Below are 27536 nucleotides of genomic sequence, written 5' to 3'. Positions count from 1 at the left end.
TTTAGGTTGATTAATAATAAAGATGTTTAACGGTTTTAAATAACAGTAACCGTGCTTAAATCTTTTCAAGTGTTGGCAACACCAAAGCGGCAGCAGACTAGAAACCAGAAAAATTTTAAAATTTTTAAGGAGCGGAAAGAAAAGTATTGAAATAATATTTTTAAAATGGAGATGTTGTTCGGATTAGAACCACCCTCCAAAGAGGCAGCCTGGATTCTTCGGATTCGTGAAAAGTTGCTACACGGATTCTTTCAAATGGTAAGCCGGGTACATTGTAGAAAAATATTGTCACACATGCGTTTACACACTGTTCAAAACAATATACGATACAGAGCGTACAATTAACACACATGTATATAAACAATTCCTTACAAATATATGTTTAAATTTACTCAATGATGAAATCATCTCACCACCTTTTGATCAGGAAACAGCCGACTTGTGGAGAAATAATTTTTTCGCTTTTGCATTGATGTGCTTTCACGATGACTTCAAAATTTGGGGTTGTTTCGATAATTGGGAATCTGGCGATCTTTTTTCATTGGCGTCAAGTTTTGGCTCCAGCGCCTGTGCGAGAGGCTTTTTTTTTCTTTGCAAATCAAAAACAAAGAAATCGGAAACATCTATTCGGAACTACTTTGATATACCCCCCAAAATCGGAAATTTGGCGACTTTTTTTTCTCGCCCAGCAAAAATACCTGTTTTTGGCGTTGGCGCAAAATACCTTGTTTTCAACAACACTATATACAGTATACAAATACAAATACAAAAGTGACGACCAGCAACAGGCTCTGGGCCCAGCTAGACTGGTCCTAGTCAATTTACAAATCCCCAATGAAGATCAATGGCCCATCTTACAACTGTCTACTCCTTTGCTCATTACCACCTCTTCCGGTAAACTGTTCCAAGGTTCCACTACCCTGCTATAATAATGATATTTCCTAACATCCCACGTTAGCCCTGAGATTTAGCTTAAAACAATGACCCCTCGTCCTGTTTTCAGTGCTAAACTTTAGCCCCGTAACATCTTTCATTTTAATACATTTAAACAGCTGAATCATGTCCCCTCGGTCTCTTCTTTGCTCGAGACTGTACATTTTTAGCCTTCTAAGCCTGGAATCATAGTCTAAGTGAGAAAGTCCACTTATTAGCCTTGTAGCCCGCCTTTGAACCCCTTTAGGCATAATGAAAGCTAAAAGATAAAAATAATTAATAGAAAAAAAATATAATTGGAAAAGACAACCAGATTTGCGGCAAAATACAGCAAGTCAGAAATCTGCTTGATCACTTCACAAAGAAACGGCGAATGAATGAAATGGCCCTAAAACATATATGAAATCCAAAAATTATTGCTACAAAACTTTAAAAAAAAAAAAAACTCAAAAATGTAACAAAATACAAGAAAATACTAAATTTGGTAACAGCAAAAACCTAAAAGCTGAAAAAAACCTAAATTGGCAACACCAAAATAAGAAACAGCAACCCTTAAAAGTCCGTAGGGAGTGCCAGATTTGGGGCGTAATTTTTGGGGGGATATATCAAAGTTATACCGGGAATCTGGTGATCTTTCTTCATTGGCGTCAATTTTTGGTTCCAGTGCCTGCGCGAGAGGTATTTTTCTTTGCAAATCAAAACAAAGAAATCGGAAACATTTATTCACGTAGGGTTACTATAAATCAGCAGGGTTACCAAAATAAAATTATTTATGCCAAAAATGAGAGGACCGCGCCAGATTCCCAATTATCGAAATATCCCCTCAAAATTCATTAGGTTTTAATGTGAAAATCAATTCAGGGTCATTTCACGGTATTTTTGACATTTAAGTAAGTACGTAATGGAACCGCTTTTTGCCATAACTTTTTAATTTACTGTTTGATTAGCTTATTATTTTATTTTAAGCTTTTCCTACCAACACATCAACTCAAATTAAAAGTCATTTGCAAATCAAACAGTAAATTTAAAAGTTATGGCAGAAAAAAGTCACGGTACGGACTTTGCGTAAATGTCAAAAATGCTGTGAAAGTGTTTTAATGTTCCTATTTTTTGATGTAAAACTGCAATTTATTTATTTTTTCATGGTGAAGTTACGTTTCACATGTTAACAGGGAGCTATAAAAAAATTTTTAATCAGATTTTCGAAATCACTGCGGTTTTGCCATTTCCCAATTTTCGTTAACCTTGAAAATTCAGCACTTGTTTATACTTGGGGGAGGCTCAAAAGCTTTCCAGTTCCCCGGAAAAAAAATTTATTATTTTTTTTTGGTCTGGATCAGTATTACCCCACAGAACCAGACCAAAATCTTAGTTTTTCTACTTACTATGTAAACATATAGACTTTGATGGAGTATATTGTTTCAGGGACATCATCAAGAGCTGGTCCATGTTTGCCTTTGGAGTCTACATTTCCCAGGAAATCTGTGCCATCGATCTCACCTCTGCGCCCCCAGTGGCATAGTGGAGAACTAAATGTATGATTTTTATATCATTTTCATATTGTTACATACCTGCACGGCTTTTGCCGTCTTAGAAAATTTTAAAGGTCATTGTGTTCGCCTGTATATTTACAAATACTGGCCAATTTTACAAATACTCACCAATTTGCTATGTTAATTTGTTCATCTATGTCACGACAATTTGCGAAGTAAAATGTTCTTAAAATTAGAATAGAAGAAGAGAAAAAAATTGAATTTTCGAAAAATCGCTTCCAGGTGCTTATCCCTATGTTTTTAGGCACTGAATTTGTGCCAAATTTCATGAAAATTGGCCAAACTGTCTAGGCGTATACAGGGTTCGCCGATATATATCAGTCAATATGTATCACGATATATATCCAATATTTATTTGGAAAATATCATGATAGTTTCAATATTTATTTTTTCAACCACAGTATTTTCACTTTAAAAAATTATATTAATCATAGTAATAGTGTTCGTTTATTTTTGAAAACAACCAAAAAGTTATGTGAACTATAATTTTAAGATGCATTGATATATCATTAATATAACAAAGTAATATAGTATTCCTTTTTTATTTTTATATTCATAAAATTATTAGTAATGTAACAATTTTAACTCCGATTAAAAGTGCTTAATTTAATATTAAACATTGGCCAGAAAAAAGGAAAATGTCCTATGACTGTGTACCAATTAATTCATATTTTTATTTCTCAATCATATTAAAACTAAAACTAGCTAACAGAAGGAAAATGAGTGAAACAGCTAAATTAGTTCCATTGAAATTGATTAAAATGTCAAAAGAAATGTTAGATATAAATGATAAAAGAAACCTTAATTCTAAGTCTACATATTGTAATAAGAATGTAAGAAAATAAAGAGTGTTTTGAAGATGCATTTACTATTTTGAAGACTTGAGTTTGGCTGATTCAAAATTTCGGATATTATATCAAAATATCGGATATTTTCAAAAATATCATGATATTTTTGAGCCCTGTATGAAGGACGACCAAAACCGATTAATATTAGAAAGTCAAAAAGTACTATTTTGAAACAGGAATTTGGGCTGATTGAAAATACCGGATATGTATATCATAATATCCTATATACATCAAAATATCGGATATTTTTGAAAATATCATGATGTTTTCGAACCCTGGCGCTGTGCTCGTAACAGAGATACAGAGACACAGACTTTCAGTTTTTTATTGTTAGTAAAGATAAAGATTCTACATTTATAGGGAAGGAAAAATCATAAATGTAGATGAGTGTTTCCCTTGCGGCGTTTTTAGAAGAACTCTGCACCCTGCCCCTTTTCCCTTTTAAGATAACATTTCATGATCTCTGCCCTCTTTTTAAGCACTTTTATTAGCCTGATTGTCACGGAGAAATCTGAGGCCTGCTTTTGATTATATCTCCGTAACAAGACCACTTAGAGGTGTCGGGATTTCCCTAAATGATTTGCTTAACATTCAGGTCAACTTAACGCTGAAAAATTAAAATTCTAAAACAAAATTATTATTTCTGTTACAATGGAAAACGCCAAATTTCATTTAATTTCTCCATTAAATGTTTAAATATAAAACCCATTGTTGCAAATTTTGATGCCTTGCAACAGTAATTTTAAAAGCAACCGTTAATGAAAATTCTGAATCTAGGCTTCTCTGAAGCAAGCATGAAATGAGCAAGCATAAATCCTAGAGAGGAACGAGGATTAAATTTTAGTGCCAACTGCTTCAAGTTTCAGACACCTATAAAGGTTTTTTCCCTTTTGGTAACCGAGTATTTATATGAAAAAATAAGGGGAACTTTCGTGATTGTAAAATCATTCTATTTCTGAAATACATTTATACTAAAAAGAATAAAACAACAATTTTTTTTTTTAAATACCAAGCACTTTTCATGATGCACTCAAAAGGACAAAATACCTTTTCTGGGACAGAAAGGACAATTCAAGAATTCCTGTAGTTTTCGAAAATTTCAAGAAAATGACTCCACAGACGAAGAAAAGTGCGGTTCTAGTCATTTCAAACCAAACTTTCCCAATAAGAAAAATATGCATGTTTCAACACTCAAAGTTATGATTAAAATCTAGATGTTGATAATAAATTCTCTTCATGACTTGAGCCGCACTTTTCTTCATTTGTGGTGTCATTTTCTTGGAAATTTCGAAAACTACAGGAATTCTTGAATTGTCCTTTCTGTCCCAGAAAAGGTTATTTTGTCCTTTTGAGTGCATTATGAAAAGTGCTTGAGATTTTTTTTTAATTTAAATTCTGTTATTTGTACTTCTCAATGAACACTTCTTGCTCCTTTGCAGTTTTAACACTATTTCATTGCGGAATAAGCCAAGCCTATCTTTAAAACATAACTCCCTCATTTCAGATTATCCATAAACTTTATTTGAATTGAAAAATCTGAATTTTTTCCTGTTTTTAGCGAATTTTTTTTAAACCAAACACTAAGTACCTTTGGTTATTAATAAAAAAAATTAGCATTAAAAGTATTTGTTTTGTTGCACATAGTATACGAAACAGTAAAAAAACATTTTCTGCTTCAAAATTTCTATTAAAAATTGCCCCTTTAATAGATTAAAGTACCCTTTTATATGGCAAAATATTCATTTTGACGATTCCCAAGTTAATTACGAGTTTTCGTGTGACGTCTGTATGTGCGTTGCATAACGCAAGATCAGTATGTCCAAGAAAATTGAAATTTGGTATATAGACTCCTAGTGGGGTCTAGTTGCGCATATCCCCCTTTTGGTTGCATTCGGGTGTCTCTAAAAGGGTCTTTTGCCCTTTTTTGGGGGGAAATCATTGTTAATTTCGATGTAAACTCAAGTCGTGTTGTAATTTGGCGGACACTTCGCAATTTTTTTTTTTTTAAATTTGTTTTCAATTTGGCCACTGTTGGTGATATTTAGAGAGTAAACTATTGAATCACATTAAAAATGCCAATAAGTAGAAGACCGTTATAACGCACACCTTGGGACCAGTGCTTTTGCGTTATACAGGTTTTTGCATTATATAGATCATTTCACAAATTTCGAAACTAATATTCAGAATATATATCTATATATTAGCACTTCAGAATGAGTTTTATCTGCAATGAGTATTAAAGCACCCATATTGCAATTAGTTATTCACAAATAAATGTGTTTCACAATCGAAATAAAGTGAATTATCCTGCACTTCTGCCAGCTTCATCGTTTGCATAACAGCTGCATTTTCAAGAGCCATCTGCTGATATTTTCTCTTTACTGTGAAAACTAATTTTCATTTTAAAAAGCTTTGAATTAAGACGTAAAGATGAAAAAGTGTTTCAAAATTTAATTTTCCTAACCATTTTTATGTTTGCACGACAAACCAGAGGGAGTTTTTTGACTTCAAAACCTATTGTTTACTTCTGAAAAGTTGTGCGGTTTATAGAGAATTTGCGTTATATAGGTCGGCGTTATAAAGGTATTCTACTGTAATGGGGTAATGACATTAAATTGGAGTAAAAGGAAATCATGTGATGCACACATCAGCTCGTCTTAATCTGTCTTTGAGTGCCTGAATGAGTAAGAGAAAACAGTTTGGCGTTTCCCGGAAACTGTTTTTCGAGCAGATTCATTAAACACACTAGAGCTTCTCGGCTTTTGTGGGGCATCTTTTTGCATTGACAAAAGGGTTCATTGTGACTACAAAACATTTGTCTGCAATTTGTGCTTTTTTACTCTGATTACTTGTTTTCTGCTATTCTGAGCACAAAAGTCGCATCTGCACTTTTTGTCAAAATTGAGTTATTGTCACCGGGTTGTTCTTTGCCACCTATTTTACCCGAGTGCAATGTTTCGTGGTCATTTCTGTACCTCAGAGTCAGAGGAACGCAAGTTGTGATAATTTTACAGGAAAGAGAAAAAACTTTTTTCTGGCCCATGTAAAGGATGGGATGGGTGTTCTTTTAAACCTGATAAAAACTTGAAAAGGATTTAAAAAAAAAAAAAACTATGTTCGCACTGCTCAATGAGGAATAGGCTTCTACATACAAGGTGTCCAAGAAAGAACTCCCTGATTTCAAAATTAAATATCTCGAAAACAAAGGCCGATATTGGAATAAAATGAACGGTATGTTCATTGGGAAAGCCATAAAAATCATGTACAGAAACTTGGAAATTAGTTTTAAAAATTGCCAACAGGTGGCGCTGCATGCTGTAATTGCAGTACGGATCCTAAATACGGAGAGATTGGACAACTTCGGAACGGCGGCCATCTTATGTCCGAAGTTGCTCGCTCTCCGTAGACCGTAATGCAACTTCTGCCCCAAATAGCACTGTACATTGTATCGAAAAAATGAGAGGCTAGTTTTCAGGGTTCGTACGCTCCCCCCTTCAAAACTCCTCCAATACTCCTTCATTTAGGATTTTTTTTTTTTTTGAAGAGCCCTTCAAACTCCTTCATTTTGGTTTTAACTCCTTCAAAACTCCTCCAATACTCCTTCATTTAGGAAATTTTTTTGAAGGGCCCTTCAAACTCTTTCATTTTGGTTTTAACTCCTTCAAAACTCCTCCAATACTCCTTCATTTAGGAAATTTTTTTGAAGGGCCCTTCAAACTCCTTCATTTTGGTTTTAACTCCTTCAAAACTCCTCCAATACTCCTTCATTTAGGAAATTTTTTTGAAGGGCCCTTCAAACTCCTTCATTTTGGTTTTAACTCCTTCAAAACTCCTCCAATACTCCTTCATTTAGGAAATTTTTTTGAAGGGCCCTTCAAACTCCTTCATTTTGGTTTTAACTCCTTTTTAGATCAAGACTACATAATCGTCCTCTATGACAGTAATTTGAAATATTTCGATCGACAACTTAACTTCGTCACAGGGGCGAAGGTATAAGAGCGATTTTAATGTAGTAATTTGATATATTTTTTTCTCATAAAGATGTGATTTAGGAATTGGTCATAGAAGCATAGGCGGATTTAGGACTGAGTTCCTGGGGAGACTAACTTTACTTTTTAAACAGTATTTATAAAGTAAGTAAAATTGTCCAAGTAAAAAGATTCATTTAATCAGAATACTCAGATAACTGAAATTTATTCAGTTTGCGTTACTCTTTATTCTCTCTCTCAAAGAAGAGAGAGAGAAGGAAAAAAAACTATGCTTTTTAGAATTTCTTAAAGGGCCAATTAATCTACTAAGAACATAAATATTATGCACAAATATACTTGAAATGTGGACACAAATCATAACGAGTAGTTCTGTTAGCGAGAATGGGGGCGGGGGGAGGTTTCCCCCCTTTGCTTTAGGTTCTAATTTGTCAAAATAATCGTTAATTATTATAAGTGTTGCAGCTTAATGTAAAGCTCGTTTAGCCTATATTTTCATTCATATACTTGCCCAAATGGTTTTCAGTCCAAAATAGTGAATTTAGACACGTTTTTAGCACCCCAGTGACAGCTGTTTTATTTGTATTTAATGTTCATTTTTTTTTTTCCTTTTCTTTTCTCCCATCAGAAAAGGACATTTGCTTTTCTCTTAATTTTCATTAAACTATTCAAAAAAGAAAATGTCATGATTTTTTTGTTTTAAGATTTTGGAACATATGTTATTACTATATAAAGTCCTCCCAAAATAGGGGGGAATTCCCCATATGCCCCCCTTATAAATCCACCCATAACCTTCTGAAATATTCAAAAAAGAAAAAAAATATTTTTTTTTTAATTTTTGGAAGATGTGTTGTTACTACATGAAGTCCTCACAAAACTGGGGGGGGGGCATTGCCCCCCTCTGCTCCCCCATAAATCCGCCCATGCATAGAAGTCAAAAAAGTTGTATGTGAAAATATTATATTAGATGACTAAGACATTTCATAAGTGAATTAAATCATGCTTAAATGGCGCTTGGCTATTTCGTCAAGTATTATGATTATTGCCTTTAACTCCACCACACTCTCAGTTGCAAATGTCAGCTTTTTCAATATTTAAATATTGAAAAATGCGTTAGTAGATGCACTATATTAAAATGATTTTGTTAAAAAAGCAATTATTTAGTAAATTGCAGTCTTGACATTGTAAAAAGGGTCATCCCCAAGTGATGTCATGCCTTGAGGGGAGATGGGCTTATGAAATTGTGACAAGGGGAAGAGAGAGGGCGACAAAAAGTGACATCACACAGTCATTATAACAATATGTTTATGAAAAATAGGACATGTGACAAGGGAAGGAGAAAGGTAAAGTGAGACGAAGGGGTAAGGGGTTCAAACCTGTTGAAAAAAAAGTGACAAAATTTATAAGGATAGCTCAAAATTACAACTTCAAAATCTCATTTTACTCCTTCAAAACTCCTTCATTTAATTTCTGAAATTGAGTACAAACCCTGGTTTTGATATCATGAAGGGAAATGTGCAGATCACAAATATCTATTTGTTTTCTATCTTTATGAACAAATTTTTGAGAAAAAAAATTCTTTTGTAAGCGCTATAACGATACTAAATCATTGGCGCCGTTCAAATAAAAATACGAGGAGAAGAAAAATCAGTCTATTCTTTGAAGATTTCATGTCCTCTACTACATGGAAAAGCTAGAAATTCACACAGCACAGCATTTCGAGCTGAGCTGTCCAATCTCTCCATATACAGGATCTCTATAATTGCAGTAGAAGTCCCCGTAAATAGTGCTGCGAAGGGGCTGGACGATAACCTCTAGCGTACATGTGAGCATGCCTGAGAGGCTAAACGACTGCTGAAAACTAGCCCTTCATTTCCAAACTCACTCCCTATGGAAGTGGATCGTTCCATTACTATTGCAGGTGGGGAAAGGAAGAATATTTCTTCCTGAATTTAAAATAGTGGCGCCATCTACTGGTTTCAAATTGAAACAGCAATAATGCTTTTCAAGTTTTTTATATTTTAAAATAAAATTTTTCTACAAGCTGAGGTACTACTTCACTCCTGGAAAATTTACCTTGTTCGGCAAATATTCTCTAACGACGATTTGGCGACATCTTTGCAAGATTGATTTCCAATGTCAGAATATCCGTTTTTATAAGATCGATATGTGTCTAACCATATTTTATCATTTGGCACAAGTTGGAATTCTGTTCCTCAAATTAAGAATTTCTGCCCTCCCAAATTTAAGTTTGGGGCGCCCTGCCTACGAGTTACATTTCTTTTGTTCTAATTGTACTTTTGAGTCATTATTATTATAAAATCACTTTCTTCTCTACTTAATTTTTTAGCAAAACAAACAAAAAAAAAAAAAAAAAAAAGAGCAAAAAATGAACAGTATATTTTGCTTACAGAAAATTATTAAATCTGTACTCGGTTCATTTTTTGAATTTTTTAGCAAGACTTATGAATACTTGATTATAGTACACATTGAGTTTAAGAATTTTATGAAAATTTTTATTTGTATTTGTATTAGCTGTATTTTAAAGGATTGATCAATTGTCTTTGATTAATCATGACATAGAATCTACTGGAATATATAATTAAAGATATCATTGATTGAATTTATCTAAATTTAAGATTCAATTTTTTATACTTTTTTTTTTTTTATTATGAATAACTGCCGAAAACGTTTTCATCACTAAAGTTCATCCAAATTATTTTATACACAATAAAATATTTAACTAAAGATGCTATCTTAGTTCCTTTTAAAGTAAGCATTCTGCATCATTAATCATCAACTTAATGCAAATATATGTTATATTGCATGAGGTTCTGCCTTAGCCCTGGCTTAGGTGCAGTAATTTACTGTCATAACCTTAATGTTTCAGTTCACTTTCATCATCCAAAATCCGTTCCGAGTCGTCAGCATTATTGTCTGCAGTCAATATTTGATCCGTATCCATTAATTCAGTATCCAAAATCCGTTCCGAGTCGTCATCCAAATTAATTGAAGTTGGCCCTGAAAACGGCCTTTTTGTTTTAAAATGATCAGACATGGCAAAATAGCACGCTGTAAACAAAATCGTAGCCACAGAATATAAAAGAAACAATTCCCCCGCTCTTCAGCGGAAAGTTTCTGAGCATGCGCATTAGTTTGCTTCGAGAGCAGCGAAGATCTCTACCTTCCCCACCTGTAAGGGAAATGGAACGACCCACTCCCGTAAGGAGTGAGTTTGGAAAAGAAGGGCTAGTCTGCTGAAATAACTAACCTCTTCGCAGCACTATTTATAGTGACTACTACTGCAATTGCAGCGCCACCTGTTGGAATTTTAAAAACTAATTTCCAAGTTCCTGTACATGATTTTTATGGGTTTCACAATGAACATACAGTTTATTTTATTCCAATATCGTCCTCTGCTGGACAACGTGTGAAACCCATAAAACCCGGAAACTTGGATATTAGTTACAAAAATCCCCAACAGGGGGCGCTGCACGCTCTAATTGCAATAACAATCCCCATAATTGGTGCTGCGAAGAAGTTAAGCGCTTCAGCAGTAGTTTTGCCTCTCAGAGGTACTTACATGTATGCTAGAAATGATCGTCCAACCCCTTCGCAGCACTATTTATAGAGACTTCTACTGCAATTACAGCGCCACCTGTTGGAATTTTAAAACTTAATTTCCAAGCTCCTGTACATGATTTTTACGGGTTTCCTAATAAACATACTGTTTATTTTATTCCAATATCGTCTTCTGCTGGACACCGCGTGAAACCTTTAAAACCCAGAAACTTGGATATTAGTTACAAAAATCCCCAACAGGGGGCGCTGCATGCTCAATTGCAATAAAAATCCCCATAAATAGTGCTGCGAAGGAGTTAGGCGCTTCAGCAGTAGTTTTGCCTCTCAGAGGTTCTTACATTTATGCTACAACTTAGCTTTTTGGGTTTTCTGTTTTAAGATTTCGTGTTGCTTGTTTATATTTAAGCTGAGCTAGAGTCCCAACAAATTAATAAATGCAGTTAGAATATTTTCACAGCGATTTTGTGATACATTATATGAAATTACGGGTATGAATACCTGATAATCTTTATAATGTAAAGGGAAAAATGACACTTCAATATTTGTTGGATTGAAAATATTTACTTAATGTAAACCATGTTGTGTACCTTAAAAATGATTGAAATATGAGTACAGATATCTGTCTTTTGCGGATATTTTACGTTAGGCATAAACAGCTTTGTATTAGAAGTGATGCTGCAATTCTAGTACACTCTTCTGAGGTTGAAAATTTGGCCCTGAAAATGGTCTTTGTTTGATAGAAAATCAGACTTCGAATCCATTAATAATTAAGACTCAAAACTCAATCTTTATCGAGACCTAAAAACTAAATCAGAGAAAGCTTTGTGATTTCTAATTTTTATCTGTTGCTATCTCATATTTATTTACAAATTTAAAATGTTTAATTAATTTTAGCAAGATTTTTGAAATCAGCCAAGTCCGCGCGCAATCCCAGTTGAAATGGCAAATTTGTAATAACCGGGATTTAACGAGTCAAATGATCGTCCCTTTGCAGCACTATTTATGGAGACTTCTACAGCATGCAGCGCCCCCTGTTGGCAATTTTTTTTACTAATTTCCAGGTTTTATGGGTTTTAAAGTAAACATACTGCTAATTTTATTCCAATGCCGGCATATGTTTTCTAGATATCTAATTTTGAAATCAGGGCCCTTTACAATGCACTGATAAACAGAAAATTGTAATTTTTGTACTTACCGTCCTTCTGGCACTGACGTGCAGATTTGTCGATGGGAAATATTTTTCAGAAAATTCTGGAAAAGTTTCATCGGCGTTTCTCATTTTGAACTCGGCTGCAGATACCACTTTGGCGCTCAGCACAGAGTATTGTTTTGCCAGTAAGATGATGCTATTGACGGTTTTATTTGCAGGGACTTCGCCGCAAGAGATGTGTCGACAAAATGAGACGAAGAAATGGTAGTTGCTGCAAATTGTAAATAGTTTCGAGTTTTGTTTCTTCAATGTATATTGCATTCATTCGAGCTCTCAATAAAAAATGACCATGAAAGTTTATTTCTGGTGCTTCCTTCTGTTAGGAACATGAATTCAAATCTAGGTGCCCAGTGTAATTTTTATGGGCAATACGTGGGGGTAGTTCTCAAAAGGTGGGAACAAAAACGTTACTTCTGAGCCATTTTTGAAATTTGACATCAATTTTGCTTTTATTGAGTAGTATGTATACCTAGAACATCATACACAAACATAAAAAGACAGCAGGTATTTATAAAAAAATTAATACATAGCAGATTTAATGATTGGTCTGTAGGTAACAGGTTTTGGGCATCATATTAATGAAAGTTTCAGTTTTTGAACTTTTATCTATTTTTAAATTCTGAAATGAAAAATAGAGGATTTATGAAGTACATGAATGACTTTATATACTGGTCTTTAAATAATAAAATTTTGTTATGGTTTCCTAGAATCGGGGAGAAAAAAAAACACATCCATTTTGCCATCGCAGGTGATAAAGTCGCTATAAACCGACGCTGTTGGCGAAAACCGGAATTCTTCGCTGGTAACCCATTCGCTTATCGTACGCTATGAGTGTTCGCTAATCACAATTGCTTGGCGATTTTTGTGCCGTTTTGTTTACTTAAATGTGTTCCGTTACGATCATAACTTGTGTTTCTACTGTTATTAATGTAATGTTCAATGCATAACGTATTAATTGTGCAAAATGTGAACGGAATGAAGGAATTAACATTATCATAGCTTTTTTTATGAAGGTTATAAGACAGAAAATCATTTATAGACATGTCATGTACAGAAACTTGGAAATTAGTTTTAAAAATTGCCAACAGGTAGCACTGCACGCTATAATTGCAAAAGAAGCCTCCATAAATAGTGCTGAGAAGGGGTTGGACGATAACTTCTAGCATACACGTAAGCATATCTGAGAGACTAAACTACTGCTGAAACAACTAACCTCTTCGCAGCACTATTTATGGAGACTTCTACTGCAATTAACGTGCAGCTCCACCTGTTGGCATTTTGAAAAACTAATTTCCAAGTTCCTGTATATCATTTTTACGGGTTTCACTACAAACATATCGTTTATTTTATTCCATTTTTGTCCTTTGCTGGACATAGTGTGAAATCTTTCTAATATAATGAGTAAAATAAAATATGTTTGTAAAAGGTGCCAATGCAGATTGATGTTTCTTCAGTTATCAGTTGTTGAAAGCTTAATAACATTCCTGCCGGACAGGGTTGTAAGAGTTTCGGGTAGTGGTGGTTTTAACCATGGATAAAACCGGTTTAAACCGGCCGGGATAAAATCAGTTTTATCCAGTTTTCGCGACTTAGATAATTATCAAATTTTAAATGAAAACCAGATTAATAATTTATTAAAAAGAAATTCAAAACAAACCATAATCAATCATCTTTCATTATTTATCTAAATAGTACGTTTTACAGTTTGTAGAAATTACAGCATGTTTAGAAGATTAGGTTTACATGAAAAATATCAAGTAACATTAAAAAAATAATAGAGTGAAACATTGTAAGTTGAATAGATAAATTTTAATTAATTCTCACACACAAATGCAAAGTACTTCAAGTAATTTTGAAGAATAAATGAGAGGAAGGTCTATTTTAGAAACATATATAGGCATTTTTTTAAAAACAAAAACTATAGGTACAGGGGGGAACACTTTTGAAAATTAAAAGGCAACAACTGCTGAAAAATTACTATATTTGTGGTACAGGCTATTTAGTATTCCTTATGTCTTTTGTTTTAGTTGTGAGCAATTTCAGTTATTAATTTTGAAGAAAGTTGAAATTTGTTCACTAATATTATTATAAAAATGTAAATTACTTCACTGATATTATATTTAATTAACTAAAATTGCTGTGCTCAATTGAGCAACTTTCAACTAACAGAGTTATTAGTTGCAAAACACAAATCTCTCGCATACATACAAATTAGAAGTGTATTTTCACGTAATTTAGTTTTCGCCAGTTCTATGGTGATGGTTAAATCCAGTTTTGACCGGTTTTAGCCAGTGGCGTGGATAAAATCAGTTTTTTCCGGCCAAAACTACAACCCTGCTGCCAGAATAACTGTTCCAACGTCATCCAATACAAAGAAAAAAAGTTCAATGAGTGGAAGCCGTTCAATATAAAAAATGGTTTGATTTACATAACAGTTTGAAACATATGCTTTGTTTTTCTTCTCACTGGTGTCGACTGAATCATTCTGGTCCATAACCACATTGAGTCCAGTTTGTGATCAGCGCCCTGAAAAACAGTGCAATCATTTTTAAAGCTTTTGAAAATTAACGGGGAAAGTCACTGAAAATCCTTTTTTACTTCCTTTTACAAAAAAGGAAGTATTGTATTCGCGAAAAAATTTTCACTCAAAAATCGGCCTTCATTTCTATTTTTCTTACCCCAGAATGAATGTTGAGTTTTTTTTTCGACCCGACCACACGTGGATATATGCCTAGGAACCTACAGACACCCAAAATATCCATTTTGACGACCCCTGAGTTAATTACAACGAATTTTCTTGTGACGTCTGTATGTAACTGTTTATGTATCTCGCATAACTCAAAAACAGTATGTCCTAGAAGATTGAAATTTGGTACGTAGACTCCTAGTGCGGCCTAGTTGTGCACCTTCCCTTTCAGTTGCATTCGGATGTTCCTAAGGGGGTCTTTTGCCCCTTTTTGGGGGGAAATCATTGTTAATTTCGATGTAAACTCAAGTGGTGTTATAATTTGTCGGACACTTGGCGATATATCGCCAGTCTTTTGGTCGCCAAATTTTATCGCCAACTGGCGAAAAATTTGGCGATTTTTTTTATTTTAAATTTGGTTTCAATTTGGCCACTGTTGTTGATATTTAGAGAGCAAACAATTGAACCACATTAAAACTGCCAATAATGGGGAAATGACATTAAATTGGAGTCAAAGAAAGTCATGTCATGCTCGTTTTTCTATCAATCAAGATTGATTATTGTCAGTTACTAAGCCTAACATCTGATATAATTAAAGACTGAGAGTATGTATGTATCTATTCTCTGTCCAAGTTACTTCTGAACGCCAATGAACTGCCCATCGAACCAGGTATCGATCACTTTGTAATTTTCCTGTCTTTATGTTTGGCTATTGAACCTAATCCTCCGATAATAATTAGCGGAGATATCCATTAAAAACTTCATTATGACACTTGGATTTTCACATAAAATCCCTATTTTTCGAAGGCTTTCCTCCATTCAAATGATTATTCAGTGCTTCATCTCGACTTTCCGCAATAATGTTTTTATAAAAATTTGTAGCGTGAAGAAAATCGAGACGAAGGATCTCATGCCATTCTTTTTTCTTTAATACAGTGAAACCTGTGTAAGTTGACCACTCGAGGTGCAGAACTTTGGCGGTCACCTTAGACAGGGGGTCAACTTATAAAGGGCTGTAATATTTTTTTTTTTTTTTGTCATTTCTTGCACCATGTATTCATTTTTTGAGGAATTCACCCATACTCTTGCTGTTAAATTCACTTTCATTGTTTAACATTATTGAAAGTGAAACAATAATTAAAAATACTACTCAAATAATTTTGTTAGTTTTTCCTTGTTTTTAAATTCCATATATGCCAGCTAATATTCTCTGGCTTTTTCCATTTTCAGTTAATTTTAATATTTCATACTTTTTATTAATCTCAAGTTCAACTAAATTTCTTTTGAAGCCTTTTTATGTAAAACTAATATCACAAAGAGCAACAAGCTCGACTTTCCCAGTTCATAAAAGCAAAATCAAAATGTCCTATCTCTTAATCCCTTGCACCAGGAACATGTAACTTCACTCTTTAGCAGGCCCAGATCTGCGTACCCGCAGTGTGAGGGGCCCGCGTCCTTAAAGGGGCTAACGGCCCTAGAAATTGAAGAAAAAATAGAAGAAAAAAAAACCTAGCATTAAGGCTTATTCGCTTTACTAATAGACACTGCTGGCCACTAGGGAGGGGCCCTACATATTTTCTTGCAGGAGAATCAAAATGTATAGATCTGGGCCTGCTCTTTTTAGCTCAATTCCTGTGTCACAACATATTGCAACTGAAAGGAAAGACTTTGAACTTTTCTACTGACAGCTACTTTCATTGAACAGAGTACAAAAAGCTATCGCAAATAGAACAACAAATGAAAAACAGGTTTGGAGAATAAAGAGCAACCTTAAGCTTTATGCTGTTGGTTTAGTTAGTAAAATGCTGTTCTGTCATCAAAGCATTAAAAACATTCTTAGAAAGCCATGAAAAAAAAGAAATTAAAAACAAATAAATAATAAAATAAAATAATTTGCTGAAGAAAGTTAAAAAAAAAAAAACCAAGTGATAACTTACAAAGGGCTTTTTACAATACTCCAAACCAAACTTGGTGTTCATTAGTGTTCAAGATAGACAGGTGGTCAAGTTACAGAGGTTTTCCTTCATTATATAAGATAGGACTAATTCCGTTCCTGACAAAAGCGGTCAACTTAGACAGGTGGTCAACTTTACAGGTTTTACTGTATCTTAATATATAAAAATCTTCTGTGCGGACGTTTGCCACCATAAGGCTTTTAAACGGCTAGAACGATTTTGATCTAATTTTTTGTGTGTAATTTAATTGTGGCAAGCATGATTTTGAAGCGCGATGGATCGAATCGGAAACGTTTTTGTTAAGTAGTTAATTAATTTAAACATTGGATGGTTATATCTCCCAAATGATTAATATTTATTTCAACCTATTGTTGAGCGAGAACTGAAATAAATATTTAATCCGTTGCGAAAGGACAATAAGAAAGCCGGCTCTGCTTTTTGTAATGAAATTTCCTACTGTGATATGTCAATTGAGAACAGATAAAACGTAGAGAGAGAGTGAAGCCTTCATTTTTGAAAGCAACGATTTTAGGTCCTGTGATATATTTTAAAGTAAAGTACTAGAATGTTCACGCAAAACGTGTGCTCTGTTGTCGTAGTTGAACAATGTTGACCGAATCGGTGCTTTAAGTTTTTCCTTAAAAAATGGTCAGAAAGTACCGTACCTAGCAACATTTGTTTCTCGGCAGAAATCCTTCTGAGTTTTGGCACCAATGTCAGGAATAATTTAAGGATTATCCAACTAATCAGTGCATTATTAAAGGAAAAGATGATGGAATTTAAAGACGAAACAAATTTTATTTTCGTCCAGACAAATTACTACAGTGTAGTTTTGTACACAAAAGATCAGTGCAGTGGAAGATCTTTATCTTTGATGAAAAGAACAAATTAGGCAATGAAGTTTTAAAAGTTCATTCAAAAGATTGGACCGCTAATCGGTCGGAGTTGATTTCGCTCGCTGATCGACTGGATTACAGTAACGTGGTGGCTTGGCGACTTTGGCTGTAAACAATAGAGTTGTGTGATCATTTGTTTACATTTTAAAGCTACTGTTAATGTAATTTATTAGGGATTTTTTGTTTTTAGTCATTTTAGTTGAATAATGTGTTTATTTTACATCGGGATTGGGGGGGGGGGCGGAAGGATGAGTGCTTTTCGCTTATTCAGAGAACTGTTGTTACCTTTATTGTTTTTTAAACGATATCCTTTTGATTGTTTTATTCTTTTTCATGTGGGGGATGTTGCGGCGGGATTTCCTTTTTGTTCTACATGGGTAGTTCGTTTTTTACAATTAATATCTGAGGGCGATTTTTATCCTTTGAGTATGGCTGAAGGAACAAACCATCAAGTACGGGAGAAAAAATAGTTAATGAAACAACTGCTCGGTGGGCATTAGATAAATCAAGTTGTAAAAAATATATGCATTCTGACAAAATAGCAGCTTAAAACATTTTTTTTACTTATTTTTTTCAGCAGAACGGTTCAAACACCTGATAGTTTATTGACATTTTTTAACTTTTTAATTTATAAAGATTGAACAGAACAACGTCTGTCGGGTCCTCTAGTTTTATTATAAATTTTATGTCCCATATTTAAGAACCTTTGATAATTCCTTTGGTAAGCAACCAAAAGGGAAGGTGCACAACTAGACCCCACTAGGAGTCCATGTACCAAATTTAAACTTTGTAGGACATGCCGTTCTTGAGTTGTGGTGACATACATATGTCACGAGAAAACTCGTTGTAATTAACTCGGGAATCGTCATTATGGATATTTCGCGTGTCTATGTACGTTCTTAGGCACTTATCCATGTGTGGTCAGATTGAAAAAAAAAAACTCAATATTCATTCGGGGGAGAGAAAAATGGAAATTGAGGCCGATTTATGAGCGAAAATTTATTCGCGAATACAATACTTCCTTTTTTGTAAAAGGAAATAAAAAGAAACACAGCATATTTGAACAAAATCTCTTGTTTCTAGAGGAATAACATAGGACTCTGAGATTAATAGGAAAGAATATCTAACTGACTTAATTAATTCATTGCTTTATAATTCAAAGGTAATATAATATCACACTCTGTTTATTAATTCTTTGATAGGATTGATAATTGACATTAGGACAGTGAAAAAAACATGCAAAATTGTATGATGAGGCACTTTTTACTTTTATACTCTGGTGCCCCCTCCAAAAACTATTTCTGTACCCACCCTGCATCAAAGTAATTGTAGGGCAAGTCCATGAGTAACGTTTTCGAGGACACTAGGTGTCAGTCAGTTACCATTTTTTTAACTATTTTTTAAATATAAACCAAAAATATTTTTTAAAATTTATTTAATTATTTATCATTTGCAACTCCAGAGCTGGAATATGCTACCTCGCGGTGATTAACAATACTAAAGAAAAAGGTAAAACATTCCATTCCACGTGTGTTCTTTGGGGTAAATTACATGCTTCAGACAGTTTATGGTGCGATGTAATTTCAGAAGAATAGAAAAGAAAGCTTCCCACAAAAACGATGAAAAATGACTGTCATTCGCTAAGCGTCAAAGCAAGCTATAAGTTACGGCATTTGTTTTACCCTTTTCATCCGCCATTAGACTGGCGACAGCGCCCCCTATCATTTATTGGCGTTGCGAATTGAATTTAGCTTAAAAAGAAGAAAAAACCCAAAGGATGTTTTTGAAAAAGTACTGTTACGGATCCGCTGCGACTTCCACTTTCTTGAAAGGACGACACAGTTCTTGAGAAAAACACAGGAGCTTTATTTACACTATGTACAGTAAATATCGTTAACTGCTAAATTAATCATCAGCAATTAAGCAAATAACAATCAACACCGTAAACTCAACAGTTACACACGTATTTACATCGAAATACGAAAACAACACTGCGAAATACCTCGCAATAAACAGAGCTAATACGCTCTCAGTACAAATTCTCAATCGAAACTGACTTTTTATCATGCGTAACGGCTTTTTATACACACCGAAAGAGAACTCTCAAATATTCCACAAGATTCCCAAAAATCGTAGACCGTTATTTTATTTCTTTTCCATTCACAAATTCTATCATTCAGAACTGAGGGGACCGTATACTTCAGCCGAATGTACGGGGGCTGTATATTCATTACAAGAAACTAATTTACAGGTTACGTTACTACAATAATTTTAGATGAAAGATAATTTAATAAACGCCGAATTTAGCTAGATTACGACAAATTAATCACAAAAATAATTACTATTTACAGCATTCGTAACAGTGCTGTTTATTCTGCATGGAACGTGACAAATTGTTTATGGTTCTGCTTTTACCTGTGGAATCAACCCTCAGCACTTTTAGAAGGAGTCTAGGAAAAATTACCTGGAAGTTGCTCCAGATGTAAACTCTCGGAAAAGAGGATCAGGGGCGTATGATGACGATCGGGAAATTTTCGGTGATGATGTGTTCGTCTTCGAACACCACAACGACGTTCACTTCGAACTCTGAAAAGAAAGTGTCAATGCATCAGCATCCACCAACTCTGCAGCTTCTCAAAAGACTTTTACAATCATTATTTTTTTAATTACAGTGACCTCTCACTTATATGCAACCATGTTAAACTGTGAGCTTTTAAAAGTGCTCAGCTTATTAACTTTTAGTGGAAGCTCAACCAGGACTTATGATACTTCTTGAAAAAAAATATTTATCTTGTGCAACATCAAGAAGAGCCAAAGTTAAAAAGTAACTTGTTTATTATGGCTGTGATATATACAATGACATGTTAAACGAAATATTGAGAATACGCTCTTTACAATATTAAGTAGCTCATTATACTTTAAATGACTTCTGAAGCTAACATTCTAAGTCAAAGTATGAAAGGTTAAACATGTTGAGCTATGATATTCACGTCAAGAGCAGTAAGCCGAAGCTATCGGCAAAAACGGACAGACTCAATTGAGCTGCCGAAAGAAAAATGTTCTTTCGAAACGAAGGCTTAAATGCTACCCAGCAATTTGCATATTCTGCTGACACAATCTCGTTGCAAGAAGGAAAGAACGAATGAGAAAAACTAATGCAAATTAAGGTCGCCAACACTTTTGGAAAATAATTTACCTCCTTTCGTAACAAACCAAAGGGGACCAACACGCGTAAGTAAGATTAGTGCATAAGTGAAAAACCCAAAAATAAGCTTAAAAGCAATAAGTTAACATCAGTTATAGTGATAATAATAGTACACTACTATTCAGGGTTCGTGATTTTTAAAAAAAATTTTTAAAAATCAAAAAAGTCAGATTTTGTTTCATTTAAATCTGATTTTTTTGATTTAAATCAGATTTTTTTAAACTTCAAAAATCTGTAGACATTAATTACTTTACTTTATCAACTTTTTTGTGTGCTAGATATGACGTGTTTTCTAATTGTTGCAAAAACAATCACGTTTTGGAAATGAACTACAAATTAATTTCAAGGCTAAAATTAAGCGAGGATATATTTGTAGAATTTGGGCATCGTAAACTTTTCAAATAATTTTGAAGATTCAAGTCGTCAGTTTAAAAGTGTAATCCCTGTCGCTTGAGCTACGCCTTGAAATTGGTTTGTTAATTGTTATTAACGAAACTAACTTCATAATTCCTATTAGTTTTCATTGTCTTTGGGCAACAAATAAAAAGCAAGTTTTTAGTATTGTTCAGGTCTCTCATCTCTACATAGTTTAAAATGAAGTCTCCAAAAAGCGTCTGTGTGTTTAAACTCTCAAAACTCGAGAACTACCCGGCTGATTTGGCTGAAATTTTTAGTTTGTTCCTTTAGGTCCTATAAAGGTTTTGCAGACCAGTTTGAAAAAAAAAACGATGAATGGTTCTTTTTTTATTCCATTCTATGCCCAATTTTCACATAAATTCCTGAATAAGGGGGTGAAAAATTACTTGCACATATTGATATTATACATCGTGGAAAGGGAAGAATTTTCCGCGTTCGACGCAATTTGTTCCAATGCTCTAACTTAATTGCAGCAGGAGTTTTTTACATTTATAGCTCGAATTTTTTTTAGGCTTAGCTGAAATTTAGGCACTACTTTCTTCATTAAATCCATCAATAAAAAGTGAAGGAATCGTCCCACAGTTTTCTTTTTGATAGCATTGGAAAGAGCTGCTTTTTTTAATCCAGATCTAGCTCGACCTAAGGTCGAAAGTTTAACCCTCTATCTCCATTAGAAAAAAAGTTACAAGCGAATTAAATGAAGTTCAAAAATCTGTTCTCTATTCAAGTTTTTAGCCATTTTATTTTGCGTTTCCACGGTAATGCTTATTGAATCCAATGTCTATTTCCATCTTTCGCATTTTAATTCCTTAAACTTATTTTATTTTGTGTTTCCATGGTTACGCCTTTTAAATCCATCTTTCTCATTTTATTTTAATTTCTTAAAAGTATTTTAGTATCTTTCATCATTGTTTGGCAAGAAAATTTTGCATGATGGTTTCTTTCTTTCCTTTAATCCTGGTTATTAAAGATACTTCACTTGAAGCAATGGGTTTTTTTTCAAGGTAGATCGAGCAAAGCCGGGCAACGCAGCTAGTTGTTTATGATCTATTTTCTTCATTAAGTTACAAAATTTTGTAGTGAGTATGGCAAAGCATGTGCAGAAAGAGCAAAACCACGAGCGAAGTGACAGTTCAGAATGTTAAAAAAAAGATAAGATAAAAGCTTCAATTCTAATCACGTGTCTTATATGACACACACATTTAAAAAAAAATTATGTTAATTGTGTCCATTCTGTTGAACAAATAATGGAAATGAGTAAATATTCATTTTTTTTCAGACGTCCCCAAAAACTGAAACGGAAACAAAAGTGGGTAAGGGGCCATTCATCATTTTTATTACTCATATTTACATAAGAGTCCCGAGGGGGAGGAGGGGCTGGAAAAATCTCTACATACCCTTACTTGGGAGGGTGGGGGGGTCAGACCCATTCTTACGTAATATTTTCCCAGTCGATATTTTGCATTAGAAATCGCGTGGTCGAGTGGTCTGACAGGGATTACATTTCGTTTGCGTCTGGAAGATGAAAAACTTATTAGGATGCGCTATTTTTTATTTATTTTATAAAGAATGAGTGGTGTTAAATAAATTTAAAAAAAAAATCGCACTATGTATGGCATGTTTTATTTTTAATTAGTATCGCATCATATGCAAAAAAATGTCGAAAAAACCTTCAGTCTAGGTTTCAACTTTTTATCCTTACATGTGGGAGGGGGGGGAGGGTCAAAAATTGCCAAAATCATCCTTACATAACTAATAAATGGCCCCAAAGGACATCATCTAAAAATGTAATAAAAAGCTTCTAGAAGGGGGATGCTCAAAGAAGTATTTAATGTAATGATTCCAGTGATGTAAGATTCGTTATTTTATTTTTGTGAAAAACAAAATGGAATCTTATGTAATAATAAGGGGGGGGGGGTCAAAAATTGTGAAAATCATCCTTACGTAACTAATGAATGCCCCCTGATTTTATGGCTTTTTTTTATTTTAAAAGAAGAAAGGCATGGGGTTGGATGTCACTCACTAGTAATGTGGATCAGGTAAATATCCAGCAGGTAGGTAAATATGTTTAGGGTATTTACCCAAGGATTGGGTAAATACCCGAAAACTGGGTGTTTTACAAAAAAAATGCAAAAAGTGAATGGGATTTTTTTAAAAATCTAAACATAAAATAATTGGTAAAACTGATACATAAGTATTACACAGGTAATAATATTTTTTATTGAAAGACTTGATGAAATTATGAAAGAAACATATCGTGCCAAACAAAGAATCTTTCTTTTCAATGTCATAATTGGAGATGTTTGCTTTTTTTTTTTTTTTTTTGTTACCAGATAAGCTTTTCACATTCTGTAGAATAGCTTTTTATATCTGAAATTTTGCTATCAACATTGATTAGGCATATCCAACTCATTTAATGTGAATATATTAGATTGCTAAGTTGTTTCACACAATAATTCTTTAAATATGTGATCAAAATACAATTTTTGGGCTAAAATATATTGTTTTGTATATGGTTGGTTGTATATATACATAGTGAAATACATACAGAAATGTGTCTTAGTTGAATATAAATTTTTGAAATAAATACCTGAGTAAATACTCATTTCGGGTATTTACCCGGGTATTTACACTTAAAAATAAATACCCAGGTATTTTACATCACTAGTTGAACATAAATTTTTGAAATAAATACCCAGGTAAATACCCATTTTGGGTATTTACCTGGGTATTTTCCCCTAAAAATAAATACCCGGGTAATTTTACATCACTAGTTGAATATAAATTTTTGAAATAAATACCCAGGTAAATACCCACTTTGGGTATTTACCCGGGTATATACCTGGGTATTTACCACTAAAAATAAATACCTAGGTATTTTACATCACTAGTTGAATATAAATTTTTGAAATAAATACCCAGGTAAATACCCACTTTGGGTATTTACCTGGGTATATATATATACCTGGGTATTTACCCCCTAAAAATAAATACCCGGGTATTTTGCATCACTAGGTTGAATATAAATTTTTGAAATAAATACCCAGGTAAATACCCAATTTGGGTATTTACCCGGGTACATACCCTGGGTATTTACCATTAAAATTAAATACCCGGGTGTTTTACATCACTAGTTGAATATAAATTTTTGAAATAAATACCCAGGTAAATACTCACTTTGGGTATTTACCCGGGTATATACCTGGGTATTTACCACTAAAAATAAATACCCCAGCTATTTTGCATCACTAGTTGAACATAAATTTTTGAAATAAATACCCGGGTAAATACCCATTTTGGGTATTTTACCCGGGTACATACCCTGGGTATTTACCATTAAAATTAAATACCCGGGTGTTTTACATCACTAGTTGAATATAAATTTTTGAAATAAATACCCAGCTAAATCCCCCATTTTGGGTATTTACCCGGGTACATACCCTGGGTATTTACCCCCAAAAATAAATACCCGGGCATTTTACATCACCGTCACTCACCTATCTTGAAGTTGTTGGTGACTAGGGTGGGGCAGGTGAAGAGCCTGGGGAAGATCATGTGGATGGGGATCAGGATGTTCCGGCAAACGTCCCCCTCCCCTATCTGGATGTTCTGGATCTCGGTGGCTGGAACAGAACACAGACATTAGGCCTCTTCTGGCCAGGAGCGCAACCAGAAAATCATTTTTAGGGGGGGGGGCACAATTTTGTCTTCACAACACTCTATCGCGTTCTTTCTCTCTCTCTCTCTCTTTACATCAATATATATTTATTATTATTATTAATATTATTTAGCAAAATTCCTTAAAATTGTATAAGTTTTGCAATTTATTCAAAAACTGTTGCAAAAACATTAATTGTTCTTATGCTAGAATTGAAATCACGTTAAGAATAAACTTTAAAGTACTTGAAACAACAGTATGGCCGTAAGACGTTCAAATTAATAAATGGAAATCAATACTTGTTATTACTTCGTTTACTATATTAATGAAATTAATAAAAATGCACACGAATTTTTATCACCAAAAGCTCTAAACTATTCATATTTTTAAGATCATTCAAGGAAAGAAAAAAAAAGGAAAACGTTAAAATGGTATGAAATCACTTAAAAATACAACAAAATAGTCAATAAAATCACTTACACTTGATGAGTCCTAAATATCCACATTGCATATGTACACTTATAAAATTGTCTTATTGTCTACAATACAAAGTTTAACCCGTCGTTGTTTCTTGGTTAGTTCTTCAGTAACTCAATCTGGTTGTACAACTATATATTTGTTGATACAAAGCTGTGCTAATCCATTTGAGCGTTCTTGCATCATTGTGCTTCTTAAATAGGACTTGAGACGGCGCAATGTTGAAAACGATCGCTCCGCAATAGCAGAAGAAATAGGCAGTGTTATGAACGATTAGTTCCTAACTACAGAAAAAATAAATGCCGAAAAGGAGGACAGGGGGAAGTTTTAAATGACCTCTCGTCGTCCCTGCTTACTTTGGAACCACTTCGTTTTCTCAAAGCGCGTTGATCTTCATTCGAATAAAAAAAGAGTATTTTTGAAAATTGTTCAAATTAGCGTTCTGGGGGAGGGGGGCCACCGGACCCTGTGGGCCCCCCCCCCCTCTGGTTGCACCCTTGGTGTCAAATCTTAAATCGCGTAAAATAAACCCGAAGGTCTACTGTTATAAAATGAGTGTCTACTGTACTATACATTTATTCTTATTTCAGACAGATTTTTATGTTTTTTTACTGAGCAGACCGGCAGCCCTATAGATGCAAACTTTCTCGATACTTTGAAGTGGTGGAAAGAAAAAGTTTTTTTTTGGAAAAGATGATATTTTTATAAATTAAAATGTAGTTTACAAGTTATCTTGGAATATATAAAAAAAACGTTAAATATTTAAAAATATATTTGCAATCTTTTTTCATTTATTTTTGAATTTTTCTTATTCTTTTCAGCAGAAATCTGCACCAAACATTTAAGCTTATTTGAAAAATTAGCATAAAACTTTCTTTGTTCAAAACAACAAAAATGACCCAAATAATACTAATCATTGTTCAACCGTTAATTTTGAATAAAATTATTTCGATTTTTTTTTTTTTTTTTTTTTTTTTGTGAATTGTGAGATTTTAAACAGAAAGTTGCTACTTTTTTCTCATTTTGGAGTTTTATGCATTTGTATATAAGTAAGTACACATAAATACACACCCATTAAATGGAAATATATTGAAATTTTTACAAGAACATTTCCTCAAATTAATAATAGTAATATAATTATCTTACAGTTTGCATTTTATCAAATCTAGCATTTTTATGTGACACACAAAAAAAATCACAAAGAAAAAGAGCATTGGCATGTAAATACTGAAAACACAATAAATACATTATTTAGTGGCAGAAATATTACCGTATTACCCCCGCATTATCCGGCATGTCGGGGAAAAAGGAGGTTGACCGGCATGCCTGGAAATTCGAATTTTCCGGCATGCCGGATAATTCAAGGTTTATTTTGCAATAAAACCAAAGCAAATTTCCCCATTCTAGTTCCAATCAGAAACCAATTGTTACTGCGATTTATTCATATATTTTTTTTTAAATAAATTATTTTTGGTTCCTTTTAGAGAGGTAAGTTTAACTTTTTATTTATTGAATAGCTATGGTATATTCTTCAGCACTGGCTTGGGGCTGTCACTTACTGCTTAAATGTTTGCTTGGTTTCAATTAATTTTTTTATAAAATTATTCATTATTGAATAATATTTTTGTTGTTAAAATAACAAATCACATTGTTAGTTAATATTTTTACAAAATTAAACTGTTTATTAATACTAATAAGATGTGTATAGAACTTATATTATTTTTTTAAGCTGAAGATATACTTTTTATAGTTTTTAATTTTTTCGCCTAAGCTCTATTTTTCCGGCATGCCGGAAAGGACCAGGGAAAATGTTATCAAGGTTCATAATCACTTTGGATAAAAGAATTCCATGACTTTTCCAAGACTTTTTCATGACTTCATAAAAAATTTCATGACCTTGTTACACAAAGAGAATAGTACTATTTAATGTCAAACTTGCCAATTATTTTTATGTATTGCCTGACTAAAGTCTTTATTTTCTAAAACCTTCAACAAATTAAAATAAACTCTGATAAATTTAGTGCTTTTTTTAGGAATGGTTGAAATAAACTCGGATGCAACTGAATTACATTTTTCGAGTGGGTGTGGTAAAATCAAAAACATGCATCTCCACTATTATGCAATATGACA

The 27536-nt window shown here is 33.5% G+C and overlaps 1 protein-coding gene and 1 long non-coding RNA gene across 2 annotated transcripts in view; one reads left to right on the top strand and one right to left on the bottom strand.

Moving 5' to 3' along the window:
- Positions 1-72: 72 nt before the first annotated feature.
- LOC129232488 (uncharacterized) lies at positions 73-12412 on the top strand. Its single transcript, XR_008581356.1, has 3 exons — positions 73-258; positions 2359-2468; positions 12271-12412. It is a non-coding gene; the product is annotated as an uncharacterized LOC129232488 (long non-coding RNA).
- Positions 12413-14535: 2123 nt separating this feature from the next.
- The window catches only part of LOC129232374 (vacuolar protein sorting-associated protein 26C-like), a 36071-nt gene continuing 23070 nt past the window's right edge, over positions 14536-27536 (bottom strand). Inside the window, 3 exon segments of the mRNA XM_054866525.1 lie at positions 14536-14638; positions 20114-20235; positions 24769-24894. Coding sequence (XP_054722500.1) covers positions 20153-20235; positions 24769-24894 — 209 coding nt within the window. The 3' untranslated portion in view covers positions 14536-14638; positions 20114-20152.

Source organism: Uloborus diversus, unplaced genomic scaffold, assembly GCF_026930045.1.
Source record: "Uloborus diversus isolate 005 unplaced genomic scaffold, Udiv.v.3.1 scaffold_12, whole genome shotgun sequence".
NCBI lineage: Eukaryota > Metazoa > Arthropoda > Arachnida > Araneae > Uloboridae > Uloborus > Uloborus diversus.
Note: the sequence above shows the minus strand (reverse complement) of the source record. Positions and strands in the feature narration are given on the sequence as shown.